Source organism: Bidens hawaiensis, unplaced genomic scaffold (genome assembly GCF_021521415.1).
Source record: "Bidens hawaiensis isolate Kalapana, Puna unplaced genomic scaffold, B.hawaiensis_p1.1 tig00028747_1, whole genome shotgun sequence".
NCBI classification, from domain to species: domain Eukaryota; kingdom Viridiplantae; phylum Streptophyta; class Magnoliopsida; order Asterales; family Asteraceae; genus Bidens; species Bidens hawaiensis.
The window spans coordinates 237,709-258,472 of record NW_027494707.1 but is presented as its reverse complement, the minus strand read 5'-3'; the positions used below and the strand labels follow the sequence as shown (position 1 = coordinate 258,472).

Below are 20,764 nucleotides of genomic sequence, written 5' to 3'. Positions count from 1 at the left end.
TCAACAACGCATCGAGTTTTGAATGTATTGACTCGTCTGAATTTCCTGAACTACCCTTTTGCTGGTCCTGATTCTGATTACCCGACGAACTGTTACCCCGGTAACCATCTCTGTTATACTCCCGACTGCTATTCTGATTGTATGAACCATGCTGATAACCGCCCTGGCGGTAGCTGTTCTGCTGTCGGTTCTGACTAGACCCCTGAAAGTTCGGGTTTGACTGACCTGCGGCGTTCCCGTAACTGAAGTTCGGGTGGTTCCTCAGGCCTGGGTGATAGGTGTTTGAATTAAACCCTTGGCCTTTGGAATCCCCGTACGCATAACTAACCTCCTCCTGTCGGGATACTCGTCCTCATCAAACTCGGGGCAATTTTCTGTCTTATACCCCAACTCACCACACTTTGCACAAACCGGGAACTTCACCTCGAATTTACCAACCCCTTTCTTTTTCTCTCGTCTATAACCCTCAAGTTCTCGTTCCAACTCTGCAATTTTGTCTGACTTGCTCGAGGCTGATTTAACCGATCGGGTGGCCCCGTGTTTTCGTCTTCGATCTGCAGCTGCCTCTGACTTGGAATCTTCACACATAAACTCCAAAAAATCCCAATCATCTTCCTCGGGTTGATTCAACAACTGACTATTACAAGAGGCTTTCAAATGTTTTCTGTCTTCATATGTCAACGAAACACTTAACCAATTCCCACAACTCGATCCGATGGTGCGGGCACTTCCTAATCATTTCCTTATAACGAATAAAGGCCTCATGAAACAATCACCCGGTAACTGTGAAAAATGTCGAATTTCCATTCGGGCCTCGATGGTCTTTAACTGTGAATAATACTCGTTAAGGAAAACTTGCTGCAACTCACACCAGTTCTCAATACTGTGCATCGGTAGCGAGTTGAACCAGTGTTTTGCTTTGTCTTTTAGTGAAAACTAGAACAACTGCAACCAAACCTCATCCTGATCGTATGTACCGTCACCAATAGACGCGCAAATAGCTGAAAAATCTGACAAGTGTGAATACGGGTCTTCAGATCCCTATCCGCAAAAGTGGGGAACTATGTTAATGTAGGACAGACGGGATTTGAATGTCGGTTGTCCTTGTATTTGAACCTGTGGGACAATCGGTGAGGCCCCATCTAAAATAGCCGGTCTGAACCGACTGTTAACACCCTGAACTGGAGGCCCATAATTCCTTCGTCTGGCCCTCGGTTCCTCAAAACCTACCCGGTTAACCTGAATTGGATGTCTTCGTTCCTCTCGATATCTTCCAACAAAATCTCTGTCTCGGTTTCTGTTCCTCCACCTGTCACCTTTCACCATAACCGATTCCTCTACCTCCTCATCTGCGTTTCTCGGCTCAAACCCGTCATTCCGTCCAACCCTCCAATCATCCCTATTACTACCATCATTCCTCGGTTCCTTTTCCTCCTCATCTCCCTCTTCTTCGTCTTCAGTATGAATGCTGACATGATTAAAATCCCATATAATCGGTTGTTGGTGACGAGGGGTATTTTTCGGGGCTGATGGCCCGGGTCTGTCAAGGTTTCGGTTTCGGTTTCGGTTTCTGGATTGTCAGGCTAAATTTTGTGGTTGTGGAATGGTGTTTATCGGTGGTAACTGGTCATTGTTTGGTGGATTTTGGTTATTTGGTGGATTATGTTCGTGTTGGAAAACATTGTTCTCGGGTGGTGGGTTTTGGTTTATTCTGGTTCTGGTTCTAACCTTCCATATCTGGCTGTCTGATCTAAGCTCGGTTCTGCCGAGCTATACGTTCGATTTCTGGCTTGTAAATCAGTGGAGAACCTCTTCCTGAATGGCGGGTGTGCATAAACCTACTACCTGCACAAACAACAACTCCGCGTAAAATGGGAAAATAAAACTAAACTAAAATTAAAAACAAAAACTAAATTAAACTAAACTAAACAAAGAAATCAATTAATCACAAAAACACTAAGCGCATTAACTCCCCAGCAACAACGCCATTTTGAAGCTAGACTGTCGCTATCTAGTCAAAATCAATAAATCAGTGTCCTAATCACCTTAAGCTAGTCAGGGTAAGTAGGGTGTCGAACCACGAGGAGTATGTGGTTAGTGTGCAGTTAAATCGATTCCTAACATTATGAAGTGAATTCTATCAAAGTGCTGATCACACTAGCAAACAATTTAGTTGTATAAGAAACGACCAAGTACTCAAGATTCAGTCAATCAAATAAAGCAAATCACACTCGGGAATCCAAGTAAGCAATCAAACAACAATCTCATGCAACTTAACAAATTAACTATCTTGTGTCAACTACAGACTGACTAACCGGTTAAACCTTAGGCATCCACGCTCGCTAACACATGCCACTAGCTATCAAACGGTCCCTGCCAGTGTCACTCAACTAAGGGCAAACGTATGCTTTATTGCAATTAACAAGTCAAACAATCATATGAGCAATTATTATAGCAATCGACAAACTAATCGTTCTGATCGAAATAAACCTAAACCGACTGATTGTACAAATATAATAAACATCAATACTCATAGATTAACATCAAAAAAATTCCAATTAGTTGTTCTAGTACAGGAGAAATAAACTGAAAGATTACAAACTATACATCCCGGGTATGACTCGAAGGGTCTAGCCGCGTCTCGGCATCTCTCGGTCTTCGATTCGGATGATTTTGATCATATCTATGGCCTTGAGATGAATAGGAATGAAGGTTTTCTCCTCTTGCTGCTCTAGAAACTGAATGGGGGCGTCTCAGGTCGTTAAAACAAGATGTAACATCAAACCCTAACTTTCCCGTCGGTGGGGCGCGATGGTCCCCCTCCCTGGACCATCGCGCTACGCGATGGCCCAAGAAAACTTCCTATTTAGATTCCTCTCGTCGAGAAACCCAAAATTCATATATTATGGGTTTCGTAACTCATTTTCTAGCCCAGGATATGCTCGTTTTACTTCCTGGTCGCTTTTTGTGAACCCATCTTGTTTAGTTTTAGCATCGGCTTTAGGTTTCTCATCCAAACTCTTCCCGAATCCTTCCAACACTTCCTAAGACTTCCATTTATGCTTCGGTCACAAGATATCATTCCATGCTCGTATAAGTCTCCAATTTAGCATCTTTAACGATTAATGACCTGAAATACAAAAGCACGTATAAAGTACCAAAGTTCTAACCATATACTAAACAAAAGTTGGTATTTGTTTTGTAAATATATCAGAGTTATAGTTTAATTTTAGCAGAAGACTTAAAGGTTTAATTTACATTGAAAATTTACTTGGGAATTAAGTACCCAAGTTGACGTTTTGCAAAATATTGTTTTTAATTCTACAAGGATTTTATAACAAAATTGAGCTATCATGCGGTGCGAACTTCTATCTTCGAGACGACTCTAATCCTTGCTATATATATCATCAAACTTAATTACCTGCAAGTGGGATTAAAATACGTCAGCTATGTGCTGGTGAATAGTTATGACTCTAAAAACATTTAAATAACAATCATAATACATATATAGTTTTCTTGGCAAACTCAGCAGATATATTGCTATACCCGGTATATGTAACACTGCCCTACACACACAAGTCTCCGAGCCACGTAGCTCATTCTGGAGAAACTATATATGACCATTAGCCCATGGCCACGTAGCCTTTGACTGTTTAGTCTTAACAGTTATGTTTGGATCCAGACACATGTATATTCGGTTTGAGTTGTTTTATTCTCTATTTTGTATTATAAAGTTTTAGAGATCATGTAATCTCATGTAAATGTTTGACTGACTCTATAAGACAACAACCCGTCAATCATTATAAATATGTTTGACTGTTTGTAAAGGTTTAACGTATTAACCTATACCGATGATGTGATTGTTTGAAAACCTTTCTTGATTGCAACTGACTGTTAACCTATAAACAAATAGGTTTAAATGATCACCTTGATGGTGTTTCTTGATTAGATTGTAGGTTTTAAGTATGGTTTTAACCTTGATTAGGTTTGTGAATGTATTTTGAAATCATGATTGTATTTATGCGACGTTTGGTATAGCATGCTTTGGCCTAATAGAGTCTATCACGTTGGCAAACTTCTCCAGGTAAGTAAACGGGTCCCGCGGTTGATTGGGATGCGTACGAATTACTTACCTTAGAAAAGAAGAGTCTAATAATGATATCCCCCCTTCCAGTTACTACATGTCTGTCAAAATAAAGTTTTGTATAACATTATATTTATAAAAATAATGTTTAATTGAAATCTGTTTGTAAATGCTTTTGAAAATACTTTCAAGGTTAAAGGCCATAGCCTTGATTGAGTCTAAGCTTAATATAATATGATTAAAAATAACTTAAAGTTAGATTCTACCTTAGTGAATGCTTGGAATACATAGGCTAAGGCAGAATGATTGCATAGTTGGCAGAACTTCGCTCCTAACTCGCTTAACTGTTCAACGGCTCGTTATATCTCCAAAACTTGCACGAAAATGGACCTCAGAACTTCTCGGCAAAGCTAGCACGCTTCCCAACACTAAGTGTGTGTTTGTGAATGTGAAAATGGGACGAAATGGGCTGAACCCGTAGCTGCCCTTTTATATGCGAGTTTTGGCCACCAACGCGTAGCGCGATGGGGCTTTCCCTACGGTTATCGCGTAGCGCGACGCCGCAATCAACAAGAGGCTGCCACGTGTTGACATGTGGTTGGCCACGTGTCCCTGGTTACTTAATGAGGTCATCGCGTAGTGCGATGCCCTCTTGATCCCGGACCATCGCGTAGCGCGACGCCCCCTTTATCCGAAGTTCTAGGGAATGGCATCACGTAGCGCGATGAGCTAATCTGTCCACACATCGCGTAGCGCGATGGGTCTGAAAAACTAAAATTTTCATTTTAACCCCTTTAACTTTCAGAGTTGTCACTTTTGGCCCAAATTTGAACAGGGTATTCCCCTGATGTTACATCCTCCCCACCTTTAGAATAATCTCGTCCTCGAGATTTATTGGAATAAATATGGGTACTACTATTTCTTCATTTCCGATTCAAGTTCCCATGTATACTCAGGTCCACGTCTTGAATCCCAACAGACTTTTACCAATTTGAGTCGTCTACGTTTGAGGAACTTAATCATACTATCTTCAATTTGAATCGGTTGTTCCACAAACTTAAGTTTTACATTAATTTCAATGTCTTTCAATGGCATCGCAAGTGTTTCATCGACTAGACATTTACGTAGATTCGATACATGAAACACGTCGTGAATGCCTTTCATTTCCTCAGGTAACTCTAATTGATATGCAACAGGTCCTATTCTTTCAAGTATTTTGAATGGCCCAACAAATCGTGGAATCAATTTTCCTTTCTTCCAAAATCGTATTACACCTTTCTAAGGTGATATTTTAAGTAGTAGTTTGTCTCCTACTTGAAATTCCAATGGTTTGCGGCGAACATCGGCATAACTCTTCTGTCTATCTCTCACCGCTTTCAATCGTTCTCGTATTTGTATTACTTGATCAGTGGTCTTTTGAACGATTTCAGGACCTGATAATTGATTATCCCCTGTTTCTGACCAGCATACGGGCGTTCTACATTTCCGTCCGTATAATGCTTCGAATGGTGCCATTTGGATACTCGTATGATAACTATTATTATATGAGAATTCCATTAATGGTAAATGAGTATCCCAACTTCCTCCTAGATCAATTACACATGCACAAAGTATATCTTCCAACGTTTGGATAGTGCGTTCACTTTGACCATTTGTTTGTGGATGATACGCAGTACTTAAATTTAATTGCGTTCCCACGGCCTTTTGAAAATTTTAAAGTAAAAGGACTATCTCTATATGAAATAATGGACAATGGCACGCCATGCAAAGATACAATATTTTCAATGTAAAGCTGTGCTAACTTATCCATACTAAATGATTCTTGTATTGGGATGAAATGAGCAAATTTAGTTAATCTTTCTACGATAACCCAGATTGCATCATTTTGTCATGAAGTTCTTGGTAACTCCATAATAAAATCCATGGTTTTTATATCCCATTTCTATATCGGGATTTCAGGTTGCTGCAACAACCCCATCGGCTTTTGGTGTTCGGATTTTACTTTTGAACACGTTAAGCACTTAGCAACATATATGGCAATGTCTTTCTTCATGCCAATCCACCAATAATCATTCCTCAAATTATGATACATCATGTCACTTCCCAGGTGCATCATATATTTTGACTTATGAGCTTCATCAAGAATCTTAGTTCTCAGTTCTCCAACCATAGGCACTCATATCCTTTTCCCTAGTCGGAGTATTTCATCATCGCCTTTAACTAACTGATCAATCATTCCATTTTCTTTTTCAGCTTTAATATTTTCTTCTTCTAATGCCAACTTTTGAGCTTCCTTAATTTGATTGATTAAGTTTACTTTAAGTTCTAGTCTTAGAGCTTGAACTCTTTTTGGTTTATCATGTTCTTTCCTGCTCAAAGCATCTGACACGACCTTGGCTTTTCCTTCATGGTATACAATTTCACAGTCATAGTCATTCAAAGTCTCCATCCAACGCCTTTGCCTCATATTCAATTCCTTCTGATAAAAAATATGCTTCAAACTCTTGTGATCAGTGTATATGGTGAAATTAACACCATACAAATAATGTCTCCATAGCTGTAATGCAAAGATTATCGCGCCCAGTTCCAAATCATGTGTAGTGTAATTATTTTCATGGACCTTCAGTTGTCTTGAAGCATATGCAATGACTTTCTTTCCTTGCATCAAGACACATCCCATACCCGTGTGCGAAGCTTTACAGTATATGGTAAAGTTATCCTGACCTTCTGGTAGAGCCAAGATTGGCGCATTTGTTAATTTCTGTTTCAATGTCTCGAATGCTTCTTCTTGCTTTGGTCCCCATTCTAATTTAACAGACTTTCGAGTAAGTGCTGTTAACGGTCTTGACAAATTTTGAATAAACCTCCTGTAGTATCAAGCTAAGCTTAGAAAACTTCTCACTTGAGTCGGTGTCTTTGGTTTCTCCCATTTGGTTATGGATTCTATCTTAGTTGGATTAACTTGAATACCTTTGGCATTTTTACAATATGACCAAGAAATTGAACTTCTGGTAACTAAAATTCACACTTCGAGAATTTGGCATATAACTTTTCTCTTCTCAAAGTTTCCAACATAATTCTTAAGTGAATTTGGTGATCTTCTTTGGTTTTCGAATATATGAGAATATCATCAATGAATACAATGACAAATTTATCAAGATGTGGCTTACAAATACGGTTCATCATATCCATAAAATCTGCTGGAGCATTAGTGAGTCCGAAAGGCATAATGGTGAACTCATAATGTCCGTACCTTGTTCTAAATGCTGTTTTTGGAATATCTTCTTCTTAGACCTTTAATTGATGATATCCAGACCTGAGATCAATTTTACAAAAATGACTTGCACCTTGAAGTTGATCAAATAGATCGTCAACCCTGGGAAGCGGATATTTTTTCTTGATTGTGACCTTGTTCAGCTCTCGATAATCTATACACATTCTCATCGAACCATCCTTCTTTTTGACAAACAATATCGGAGCTCCCCAAGGTGAAGAACTTGGTCGTATAAATCCTTTTTCTAATATTTCATCCAACTGTTTCTTCAATTCCGTCATCTCTGTAGGTGCCAGTCTATAAGGAGACTTAACTATTGGTGAGGTTCCTGGCACTAAATCAATTTTAAACTGTACTTCTCTATCTGGCGGAATTCCTGGTAACTCATCAGGAAATACATCTTTAAATTCTGAAACAACTGCTACTTCTTCCAACTTCTTTGGTTCGGGTTCTTTGGTTACAAAAGCCATAAAAGCAAGACATCCCTTACCTAGACAACGGTTGGCTTTTATCTTTGAAATTATTCCGACTTTTCCTTCCTCTTTATCTCCAACTATCCGAATGATTTGACTATTTGGTGTTCGAATTTCATTCGCCTGATCACTACATAAAATACGGGCTTGGTTCATTGCCAACCAACCCATACCTAAAACTACATCGAATCCTGCTAAAGTCATAGGTAATAATCGTACAGGTATGTCATAACTAGCTAATGAACTTGTTGCATTACCTAAGGCCTCACGTATTCTAATTAAATCTCCATTAGCTGTTTCGACTTCATAATGGTTATCTAATTTTACTAGAGGTTCATTTAACAGACTGCAGAATTTATGATCTAGGAAACTCTGGTTAGCACCGGAGTCAAATAACACTCTAGCATAAACGTTATTGATAGGAAACGTATCGGTAATCACGTTCGGTATATCTGCTGCCTTTTGTGTATCGAGCATAAAGACTAGGGCATTTCCCTTTAGACCATCTATTTTTGCACCACTTCCACTTGCTCCAGCTGCGGTGACTGTTGGTTTCCTCCTCGAGCATTCCGTACTAAAGTGCTCCTTCTCGCCATAATTAAAACATACAACCGTTTTTCTCTTGCAATCAGCTTCCATGTGACTAGGCTTCTTACAAAAATTACAGGTGACGGTCTTGACTGTCATAAACATTTACCATAGTGCCTTCTTCCACATGACTTACAAATAGGACGAGTATACATAAATGTCCCTTCCTTCTTCTTCTCGACCTTCATCATCTTTCCACCAATAGGCGTTTTCTCCTAATTCTTTTTCTTCTCATCACGATTCCGGATCATTCCGTCCATCAGATATCCGGCTAACTCCATTGCTGACTCAATTATAGCAGGCATGTGCGAACAAACTAAATCACGGTTTTTTTATTGGTAACCCGTAAATGTATCTAGTCACTTTGTTAAATTCGAGGGTGACTAGATGCGGAACAATTCGGCAATACTCCAAAAACTTAGTGTTATACTCCTTTAAATTGGTTCCAATAACCCGGTGATTCCATAGCTTTGTTTGAATTTGGTCTATTTCGTTAATCGGGAAAAACCTTTTCAAAATCATTTCCTTAAACACCTTCCACTCCAAGTTGTATAAATTCTCTCTATCTTTGACTTCTATGAGAGTATTCCACCATTCTAGAGCCTCTCCCTTAAACATCTGGGAGGTATACTGAACTTTCTCTGATTCTGAACATTTTCTGATGATAACAATCCATTCCATCTCCTCCAACCATCGGAGGGTTACAATCGCTCCCTTATCTCCAGAGAACTCTTTGGGGCTATAAACTTTGAATGCCTTAAAATCACAATCTTCTTGAAGTTTTAATTTCATTGTTTTATTTGGTAGCTCGGTTTTTGCAATCGATCTATTAACACTTGCTTCTTCTTTCTTTTCCGGTTCTTTCTTTTTTGTTTCCTTCTTTTCGGACTCTTTCTTTTCAGTTTCTTTCTTAGTTTCCCTTTTTGACAGGACAGTTTCGTTTTTGCTTTGACTTGGTCATTTGGAACGGGATGCTGCTCTACTTGGATTATTTTTCATTAATTCAACTAATGGGTTAACAGCTTCCTTGAATTAAATCACGAATACCGCATACATACTCGAGAGGTATTGCTCGGATATTTTCCTCCACTGTCCTTTCATTATTGTTATCTTGGACAGTTGGGTTACTATCAGCTTTCTCCTTTCCGAACATGCTGTAAAATAAAGATAATAATAACTTTAGTGTAACATCCGTATTACGAGATTACTAAATAAAAGAAAATTATTGTTTCGCATGAGTCGCTCGTTTAAATGGGTGCGTATTTATATTTGATAAGGATTAGGATTGGTGAAGGAAGTGGGTGGTGGGGTCCATAGCTCTCTATATAAGGCCATCCCCCTCATCCCTTCACCATTTCTTCCCACAACACACACACACTCCCTAGAACACACACATACTCTCTCTCAAGACCCGAATCCGATTCCGGGCTAAAGTAAGGAAGATCTTGGTGATTAAGTGTCTGCAAACAACAAGAATCACGTCCAGATCCTCGAGTTGTCCAGATCCGAACCAAACCCGAAGCCAAAGGTGAGTTTTAGCCAACAAGGTTAAGTTTTGTGGTTGAGTTCGACATGCAAATCGATATCTTAGTAGATCGGGTTGTAGGATGTAAGAAAAACATAAACTTGGTGAGTCTTAGCCTCACGAGTATGAAATAGGACAAAAGGTGATGTTCGGACCTCATAAAACATGGGTATACAAAGTTGGTACGACCCAAAACCCATAAAAAGGGTAAAACTGGGTCCTAAAGAGGAAATAAGGAGAAAAATGGCTTTAAAATGGTAAAAGCGAAGAAAAAGGTTGTTTCGCATCGCACAGCCATGCGAAGCGAAAAATTTCCATGCGAAGCAAAAAAGCATGCGAAGCGAAATTCCCATGCGAAATTTCATGAAACTAATTTTCTGATGCGTTTTTGTTAAATGACCATTAATGAAAATTTGTATGTTAAGTCAAGATTCGATGTTTTGTAATGTAATGCATGAAGTTTTTAATTAGTCCGCGAAAGTTTTAATTAACTTTGATTTTAGAACTGTGTTTATGAGTAAATCCAACGCCAAGGTAGGGTTTCCGGGATCGGGGCCTTACATTTAGGAAGACAGTAATATAACATTTCTATTTCATTTTGATGTATGATACATCGGAAAGGAAATACAACCATAACGTTACATAACAACTTATTCTAGTCTTTGACCCACTTTTTGACAAGACTTTTCATCTTATCACATTTCTTTATTATTTTCTTCCCTATTTTCTTTTTATTCACCCTTTCATTTCTAAGTTCATCCATCACCTATTGAGCGGATTTGGATAACCTGTGGGTGCTGATGCGGCAGGGAATAAATATGCATTTCCTTAGGATATAAGTGGGGATTGGCTACGTATGACGGCATTTCCTCATCTGGTATATTGTTGGTGTTAAATTCCTCAATCAAACGCCCTTCTTCTCTTATCTTATTAGCTTGTTCTGAGATTGTTGAGATTGGACCTATATATGGAGGAAATTGATGATGAAATTCTTCCACTTCTTCTTCAAGATCTGAGGAATCACCTTGTGGCATCTGTGATTGTACAGGATTTCGATGACTTGGTCCTGCTAATATTTGAACATTCAGAGGTGGCAATTCGAAATGCCATCTGCTTGGGTCCGAGTGACAATTCATCCAGCTAGAGGAATCGGTGTAAATTTCCTGTTTAAATCTACTCTGAACTTCTACTTCCTCTATCGGTGATACTGTGGATTGTTTTCAGTTGTGTCATCCGATATCTCAATCGGCATTTTTTGGCTACCAGGTAAGTATACTGGTTATGTCTCGTATGGTAAATTCAAAACTGTCGGCTGCTCCCGGCCGAAAAAGCTAGTATAGTAACTGTTATTGTTGCTGCTGGCCATATCTGGCGGATTAGGAATAGGTATGGAATTAGTTCTCCTAGCGACTTGATACTTATGACCAAGATAATTAACATACGACATCTGCACTTAATTAGTATTAGGGATAGAAAAGATTACCAATCCTATCTTATCCCTACATAATAATAACAATGATAATAATGATGAAAATCTTAAGGTTAAAGCTTAGATACTATTATCATAATACCTAATTCGCTAAAACCGATGGCTCTGATACCAACCAGTCACACCCCAACTTAGGGCCTAGGCGTGTGACCAATAGTTGGTACCTGTTTTGTAAATATATCAGAGTTATAGTTTAATTTTAGCGGAAGACTTAAAGGTTTAATATAATATTAATTTACATTGAAAATTTACTTGGGAATTAAATACCCAAGTTGAAGTTTTACAACATATTGTTTTTAATTCTACAAGGATTTTATAACAAAATTGAGCCATCATGCGGTGCGAACTTCTATCTTCGAGATGACTTTAATCCTTGCTATATATATCATCAAACTTAATTACTTGCAAGTGGGATTAAAATACGTCAGCTATGTGCTGGTGAATAGTTATGACTCTAAAAACATTTAAATAACAATCATAATACAAATATAGTTTTCTTGGCAAAGTTAGCAGATATATTGCTATACCCGGTATATGTAACACTGCCCTACACACATACAAGTCTCCGAGCCACGTAGCCCATTCCGGAGAAACTATATATGACCATTAGCCCGCGACCACGTAGCCTTTGACTGTTTAGGCTTAATGGTTATGTTTGGATCCAGACACATGTGTATTCGGTCTGAGTTGTTTTATTCTCTACTTTGTATTATAAAGTTTTAGAGATCACGTAATCTCATGTAAATGTTTGATTGACTCAATAAGACAACAACCTGTCAATCTTATAGAGTATAAATATGTTTGACTGTTTGTAAAGGTTTAACGTATTCACCTGTACCGATGATGTGATCGTTTGAAAACCTTTCTTGATTGCAACTGATTGTTAACCTATAAATAAATAGGTTTGAATGATCACCTTGATGGTGTTTCTTGATTAGACTGTAGACTTTAAGTCTGGTTTTAACCTTGATTAGGTTTGTGAATGTATTTTGAAATCATGATTGTATTTATGCGACGTTGGGTATAGCATGCTTTGGCCTAATAGAGTCTATCACGTTGGCAAACTTCTCCAGGTAAGTAAACGTGTCCCGGGATGTTGACGTAGGCTGTCGTGGTCTACTCAAAAACAATTAATTAAAGACTTAAATACCTATAACTAGTACAGGTAAGTAAGGTCGTCTCCACAAGGACTCTAGGAAAGTGCAAGTTTATTTAATTTCTAACTAATTATTTAATCTAAGCGGACAAACAATGTCAAGCGGTTTTTATAAAAAGACTTAATTAAAACTAATTATTACTTAAAAAGATTTGTAAACAATATTAATTAAAAAGCATTCATTCTAGGTTCGGGTTATGTGTTCCATACGTCAATCACAGATTTTTTAGTATTTGGTTTTATAAAATTGCTAGTCCTATGGTTTGATTTATGATGACAAACGATACCCTAACCGAATTGTTGACACAAATGCACCCGGACACCACAATTACCAACTCTACGTCTAAGATAATTAACTCAATGATAAGGTTTGATGATTCTAGTCTAATGACATAAAAGCCTAACCCTAAGTGTTGATGGACAACCAAACGAACGTTACACAAATCAATAATCGCAAACTCAAGCTTTAATCAACCAAATACTAATTAAGCAAGACAAATCATATAAAATTAATCAAGCTATATTCATGAAGCACAAGAATCTGATCATAACAGTATATTACACAAAACCTTAGCCTAGAACAAACACACATGACTAGCCGGACATCGACATAATCGTTAAAGCACTTATCTTGATGAACATAAGATCGTAGGACAAATCGGAAGCTTTGGAATGGATGAAAGTCGCCCTAGAACACCTCTTCTGCCTCTGGAAGTCGTCTTTTTTTTACCGAATGGGGAGGTTAAAGGGTTTATATAAGGCAAAACCTAAATTTTTGGCCGACTTAAGCATCTTCGCATATCGTGAAGATGTCCAGGCATGCTTCTTCGCGTATCGCGAAGGACAAAATAGTCGCGGCCAAATTCATGCAACTTCGCATATCGCGAAGTTGCCCTTCTTTTCATCTTCGTGTATCGCGAAGATGTAAAATATCAGATTTTCATTTTTCCTTTCCTTGAATGCCTCGTGATGTATGCACGTCCAATCTCTTACTTCTCGATCTTCGTTCCAAGCCCGTAAATATCCTCGTTAAGCTCCATAGCTTCCAATATCCTGAAACACGTAAACAATGCTTGAAGTACCAATGTTCATTCGATTATTTAACTAAAATTAACTAATTAATATAAAAAATAAACTAACTTTTACCCAACCATCAGATGTGTACGAATTACTTACTTTAGGAAAGAGGAGTCTACTAATGATATCCCCCTTTCTATTACTACATGCCCGTCAAATTATAGTTTTGTATAACATTATATTTATAAAAATAATGTTTGATTAAAATCTGTTTGTGAATGCTTTTGAAAATACTTTCAAGGTTAAAGGACATACCCTTGACTGAGTCTAAGCTTAATATAATGTGATTGAAAATAACTTAAACTTAGATTCTACCTTAGTGAATGCTTGGAATACTTATGCTAAGGCAGAATGATTGCTTAGTTGGCAGAACTTCGCTCCTAACTCGCTTAACTGATCTACGGCTCGTTATATCTCCAATACTTGCACGAACTTCACGAAAACGGACCTCAGAACTTCTCGGCAAAGCTAGCACGCTTCCCAACACTAAGTGTGTGTTTGTGAATGTGAAAATGGGATGAAATGGGCTAAACCCGTAGCTGCCCTTTTATAGGCGAGTTTTGGCCACAATCGCGTAGTGCGATGGGGCTTTCCCTATGGCCATCGCGTAGCGCGACGCCGCAATCAACAAGAGGCTGCCATGTGTTTACACGTGGTTGGGCACGTGTCCCTGGTTACTTAATGGGGTCATCGCGTAGCGCGATGCCCTCTTGATCCCGGACCATCGTGTAGCGCGGCGCCCCTTTTTCCGAAGTTTTAGGGAATCGCATCGCGTAGCGTGATGAGCTAATCTGTCCACCCATAGCGTAGTGCGATGGGTCTGAAAAACCAAAATTTTCATTTTAACCCCTTTAAGTTTCAGAATTGTCACTTTTGGCCCAAATATGAACAGGGTATTCCCGAGATGTTACATCAGGCGTTTCCACTTAAGCCAGGTTGTTACATAATCCTTTATGCTAATGACTTCTTCCAAGAGCTTAATCTTCTTAAGCTTCAAAGGATGGATGGACTGGATAATTCCTTATTAATGGTGGTGAAAAGAGGTGCTTGAAGTGTAGTAAAGTGTTTTAAGGTGTCTTCAATGTGGAAGATGAGCATTCAATTTATAGGCTGATTAGACGCCCAAAACACGGCCGTGCTAAGCAAAGCACGACCATGGTGACGTTTTTGTCATGCTGCATTGAATGCTCCTTGTCGGGTCGTACAACAAGGGAAAGCATGCCGTTTTAAGCAAAGCACGGTCGTGGTGAGTCCACAATAGTTCAAATTTTGTGCTTTTCTCTTGTATTGAAAGCATGAGTGCGTTTTGGGAAGGCACGACCATGTTTAGCTTCAGAGCCTTCTATTTTGTCCTTTCCTCTTGTTCTTGATAATGCCAATGTGTTTTGGTTAACATGGCCATGTTTTGTCTTCCTGAGTTTGGTCTTTACTTCGTAAGCTCTAAACTTGGTCATGCCTTGATTCACCATGGGGTGTGTTAAATCTGTTTTCACCGTTTTTCTTCGTACATCAGTTCGTTTTATTCCTTAGGGCTATTCACCTATAGATAGAAATTATAAACATTAATGGTTATTTGTTTTAATATAATTGTCAATATTATGCTTATTTGAGATATTTTAGTGCCAAAAAGATGTATAAATTCTTATACATCACTTAGTCTATAATACCTAAAAACATATATGGTTTTAAAACTAAAAGTATATTCGGGTTGACAAGAAACTTTGAATTTGGACCCAAGAACCAACCCGAATTACTTCGATTCGGGTTCGGGTTAGCCTTTTCTCAAGTTCGGGTTTCTCGGGTCGGGTTAGTTCAGATTTGGTACGGGTTTTCTTGGGTTGGGTTTTCGGGTCAAAGTGACAGCCATACATCCTAAAAAAAATTGTCGATGTAGTGCATACGTGCACTAATGTGTATTATATATATATATATACGATAGTGTTTTATTGCATATAGTACAACACAATTGCATTATACACTACACACTATTTAATGTATGCAAATACAACACTAATAATTGTATGCAATACATATTATCGCATATATATAATACAACACTAATGCACTTATACACTATATCGATTTTTTTTACTTTTATATATAATATTACACTATTGCATAAATATAATACAAAAAATTGCATATATGCTATTCAACACTATTGTACGTATCAAAATACACAATATTCCACATATGCATTAAAAAAATCGATGTATTGCATATGTTCACTACAACGATGTTTTTTTTTTTTTAATACCTTTTATGGTAAAGAATAACAACATATAAGAAGTATGAAAGAAAAAAAATAAAAATATTTTTTAATTAAATTAAAAATATTTCTTTATTAGTTTTCTAGTTTTCTCTGTAAGAAGGAGTTCTCTGTTGATCATGTCCATATATATATATATATATATATATATATATATATATATATATATATATATGGGTGGAATCTAGAAAGAACTTCTCTTAAAGAAAGAATTAGGGAACTGATAAAAATTATTTTTAACTTTTTTTTAAAATATTTTGCGATTTTTTTTCTTTCCTCCTTCTAATAAGATGATATTGTTCCTTAAAAAAAATCGTCGATGTAATGCATATGCGCACTAATGTGTATTACATATATACAATAGTGTTTTATTACATATAATACAACACAATTGCATTATACAATACACACTATTGAATATATGCAAATACAACACTAATAATTGTACTCAAACACACTATCGCATATACGTAATATAACACTGATGCACATATGCATTATATTGATTTTTTTTGTAGTTTTGGATATAATATAACACTATTGCACTAATACAATACAAAAAATTACATATATGCTATTCAACACTATTGCACATATCAAAATACACACTAGTGAACATATGCAATTAAAAAAAGTCGATGTATTGCATATGTGCACTACAACGAGTTTTTTTATTATTTTTTTAATTTTTTTATTTTTTTTAGTGAATGGTAACAAAATATAAGAATAATGACAAAAACAAAAATTTAAAAACATTTTTTTTAATTAAATTAAAAATATTTCTTTATTAGTTCTCTAGTTCTCTCTTTAAGAAAGAGTTCTCTCTTGATCCTTTCCCTATATATATATATATAGACTGATTTCTTTTGAGGGCCCTTTGAATTTAAAAACTCGAAAGAGCTCAACATAACAAAATCTTTTTTGAATTTTTTATATATATATGTAATATGCTTATGTTACATGTATGAAGAAAAAATACAATATTTGCGCACCGAATCGACTTTTTACATAGGTGTAACGGACGTTTAAATTAGTGTAATCACTATACATCTTTATTCTCTCTACTGCTTAATTTTTTAATCAGATTTAATCTCAACCACATAATCTAACATATTTAATTAAATGTGTGGTTAAGAATGAGGTTCTTAAAGTTCTTAAAACTCAACAAGGCTCTCAATTATTCCTTCCCAGTATATATATATATATATATATATATATATATATTGATCCTGTTAGAACCATTTTGAAATTAAAAAATTTGAGAACTATTTTGAATCACAAAAAAAAAACTCTTTTTAAGAAAAATAAAAAAAATTACAAAAAAAAAAACGTGAAAATACAAAATGGAAAAAAACCAAAATTTTTATCCTAGGTTTCATAAAAAATTAAAAAAACAATATCTGTTTAGCAAAATTATACATGTATGTATAATACTTATTTTTTAATTTTATGCATGTTATTCTTTATGTGTACGATTAAAATAAATGATAATGTATATATGTGTACTTTATGTAAATGGATATTAAATAAAAATATACATGTGTATAATTATGTTTTTTTAATGAAACCATGATGAAAAATAAAAACTTTTGGTTTTTTTACCTTTTTAAAATTATCATGTTTTTTTCGTTTCATAATTTTTTAAAAATATTTTCTAGTGTTTTTTTGTGGCTCAAAATTTTTCTCAACTCAAGGTTTTCAATTTCAAAAAGTTCTCTTAGGATTCTCACCCTATATATATCCTATACCGAGTTTTTTTTTTCAATTTAACCTAAAAATAAAAGATTATGAAAATTTTAGGTTTTTTGTATTTAATGAAAATATTTCAACTTCAAGTTAATTTATAAAAATTACCAAATATATTAATCATGATTTATAAGGCTACTTAGTTAAATTAATAAAATAACATTAATAAAATTGCTTTGAATGACATTGAAAATTGGGTAACTTTAAAAGAATTAAAGCTAGTTAAAAGTAAATTGAGTTAAAACCTCAAATACTATTTGATGAAGTTATCTCATGTTAAAATCTAGTTTTTCATTCATATATGATAGTATAGTTAATGTTAAGTAATTAAAATTTACATAAGAGCACAGAATTGTCCGGTTCCCCGTTTTCTTCCAAAACCAGGGGTGGAGATGATGTTCCTGGTTCTTTGGATCCCTTTTCTCCCCATTTTCTCCTGATGTCCCTCATTTATTTTATTGCTTTTGTTCATTCTTTCATGGAAACCGAGTACACCATGAAAACCAATGAAACGTTACCCGAGAAAAAAAGGGATGGTGTTCTCACCATGTACCGGTTTTCTCTCACCCCCCCCCCCCCCCCGAGTCTACATTGTGTGCTCTAAAGAACCAAATTTGAAAAAAGATTTTTCAGCAGGTTTTAAATAACAGTACATTAAATTACGATTTACATAATTAATGAAATTTACCCTATATGTTTATATGAATCCATTTGAATGTTAAATATTAATTATACAATTAACCAATAATGTAAACATTATTCTTTATTTGCATTTTTAAGAATACTTTATAAAATTAAAATTAATAATATAAAGAATTTCTATAACGCAATAAAGATCATCCGCACCGCGAGGGGACCAGCGGCTCCACAATATTAGGCGGCCTTACTCTTTGGATGAGTGTTATGGGGTTAAAAAGGGGTGGCAAGGGATAGAGCAAAAGATGTTTTTTTCATATCACATCTAAAATGGAGTAGTGCCCCTTTGAGCACCACCGAAGTAACAACGTCAAAACCATCAAATGGGTAATGTGAATCTCCATCCCGATCTCCATAACATGGAGTGTTTCTAACGACGTCCGTTCGGCTCCTCCCCTTCTCGCAAACAGGTCCTCCTCTCCTACAAGCACAACTATGTTTAAAGGGTGCACATCCTCTATATGCAACTAACACGTGACATATTAGAAAAGGTATTCAAATGATAACATTTCATAGTTTTAAAAAAAATATTTAATAGCTTAAATATAAGTAAAAATAATATCTAAATATTATTATGAAAATATGTAAAACCGATTGTTAGACTCAACAGGGTTTTCTCATCCTGATGAATTTTCTCCTTACTAGTGTTTTTAAATAAATATGAAATATAAAAATCAGCATGATCGTAGATAATTTGATAAACCGTCACCAATTTATTATATATAATATATTATTATGAAACACAAACTCCGGGACACACAAACCGACCATCAACACTAAGACTCCTAGTCCTAATTTTCAACAAGGTGGTACGACGGCATTACACACATATTCCATTATTCAAAAAGCTTCAACAACTTCGGCTCTTCACGGGCGTTGCGGCCCAAGCCCGACGCCACATCCGCAGCCTGAACCGGGTTGGAGTTGCTTGCACCAGCCTGATTCTGATTCTGGATCATCATCATCCCCCATTCAGCTCCGGATAAAAAGCCAACTGAAGTTTCATCAAGTTCCGGAATCCAGTTTCCGTCGTTAGGGGCTTCTGGCGAGCCACCAGAAAGCACCGTCTGCACTGCAGCCTCACAGAGATACCAGTTTCCCGTCGCAAGGAGTCCCATGGCTCCGTTTATTGGGTTCGCCGCCCGCCCCGCTGCTTCAAACAGAAGCGATCGAAATAACGCTGCAAATATTACATATAAGAAATGACAAATAAGTTTTTAATGTTTCAAAAAAATTAAAAATTCAAGCACCGTGTGACGTCCGGTGCTAGAGTATATTGCATGAAGAAATATAAAAGAAAATATTATTTTTCTAAAAAAGAAAACCGAAAATTTTCAAAGGATTTAATAACTTGCTTTTTAATATTAACATAAAATTATAGAAACATCAAAACTTAGTATTTCACAATACATGCGATTATTAAAATTAAGTTTTCAAATATTAATAAAAACTTAAGTACTTCAAATACACATAGTTCTTGCATCAAAAAAAAAAACACACTATGAAAACTTATTTATGAAAACCAAATATAAACAATAGCCTTTAATAGCTTCTTTTTTTAATTTAAAACATCAAAGTATTGCTTAATTATTAAATTATATATAAGTTCATTTTAATATATATATATATATATATATTTAAAATTTAATTTTTCATGAAAATATTTAATTGTTTATAATTATCAACACTTAATCTGTTATAAAAATATCTAAAAGCATAAATCTTTTGAGTAGAGAAATAAGAGATCCAAATAACCAATCCAATATAAATTTCACAATCCATGCAATAATGCTAAACTAAAATAACAATTCCGGACATTAAAAAGCTTTGATCCTAATTAAAGATACCAATGCGTTGATCATCAGACGGTGCGTTGGAGATGAAATTGAGGAGATCGGTGCGGCCATAGAACTTGGTGAGGTAGAGAGTGGCGTGGCCTTGGGCTTCCGGTGATTGGATCCAGTCCAAACATGGGCGGAGCACACAGTTGGCTTCGCAGGCCTTGCGGAGAGCTCGGCAGCCATTGCAGCTCATTGTTGCAAACACTTTCGGTTTTGTGAAATATGAGAATTAGGGAAAGAGAGATTAGAAGGTTTAAAGAGGCTGATGTTGTCATTATGTATTTGTTGAGTGTTGGTGGGGTTGAAGGGTAAAACGGTAAATGTGAATTGTTATTTACTATAAATAGTAATATTGCATTTTGTACAAGTGTGTCATCACTCGTCAATCTCTTGAGTTTGTTTTGAAAAAATGGCTTTACAATAACACATTCGGTGGATGTGTATTCTTATCTTATTCCTACATGGCATCGAAGTGGAGGAAAGAGAGAGAACGAAGAAAAGAGAGAGTGAAAGATATCTAAAATTTCAAATTAGTTTATAAGACGG

At 36.2% G+C, this 20,764-nt stretch overlaps 2 protein-coding genes and 1 pseudogene across 2 annotated transcripts; all 3 read right to left on the bottom strand.

The window, feature by feature from the left end:
- Positions 1 to 6,260: 6,260 nt before the first annotated feature.
- Positions 6,261 to 8,470, bottom strand: LOC143577615 (uncharacterized). The gene is made up of 2 exons (XM_077061398.1): positions 7,620 to 8,470; positions 6,261 to 6,951 (listed from the first exon to the last, which is right to left on the bottom strand). Exons 1-2 carry the CDS (start codon positions 8,468 to 8,470, stop codon positions 6,261 to 6,263), a joined length of 1,542 nt encoding a protein of 513 aa, XP_076917513.1.
- A 270-nt stretch (positions 8,471 to 8,740) lies between these two features.
- On the bottom strand, positions 8,741 to 9,211 carry LOC143577613 (uncharacterized). The gene has a single exon (XM_077061397.1). The coding sequence runs from the start codon at positions 9,209 to 9,211 to the stop codon at positions 8,741 to 8,743; it is 471 nt and encodes a 156-aa protein (XP_076917512.1).
- Positions 9,212 to 19,213: 10,002 nt separating this feature from the next.
- On the bottom strand, positions 19,214 to 20,411 carry LOC143577612 (LOB domain-containing protein 38 pseudogene; annotated as a pseudogene).
- Positions 20,412 to 20,764: the final 353 nt, after the last annotated feature.

What these genes read in the sequence shown, in the direction of transcription:
- LOC143577613 (XM_077061397.1), bottom strand. Translation starts at nt 9,211, where the DNA reads ATGAAATTAAAACTTCAAGAAGATTGTGATTTTAAGGCATTCAAAGTT.
- LOC143577615 (XM_077061398.1), bottom strand. Translation starts at nt 8,470, where the DNA reads ATGGAAGCTGATTGCAAGAGAAAAACGGTTGTATGTTTTAATTATGGC. An exon ending in ATGACGGAATTGAAGAAACA is followed by an intron (nt 6,952 to 7,619) that starts GTTGGATGAAAT and finishes TTGATACTACAG; the next exon opens with GAGGTTTATTCAAAATTTGT.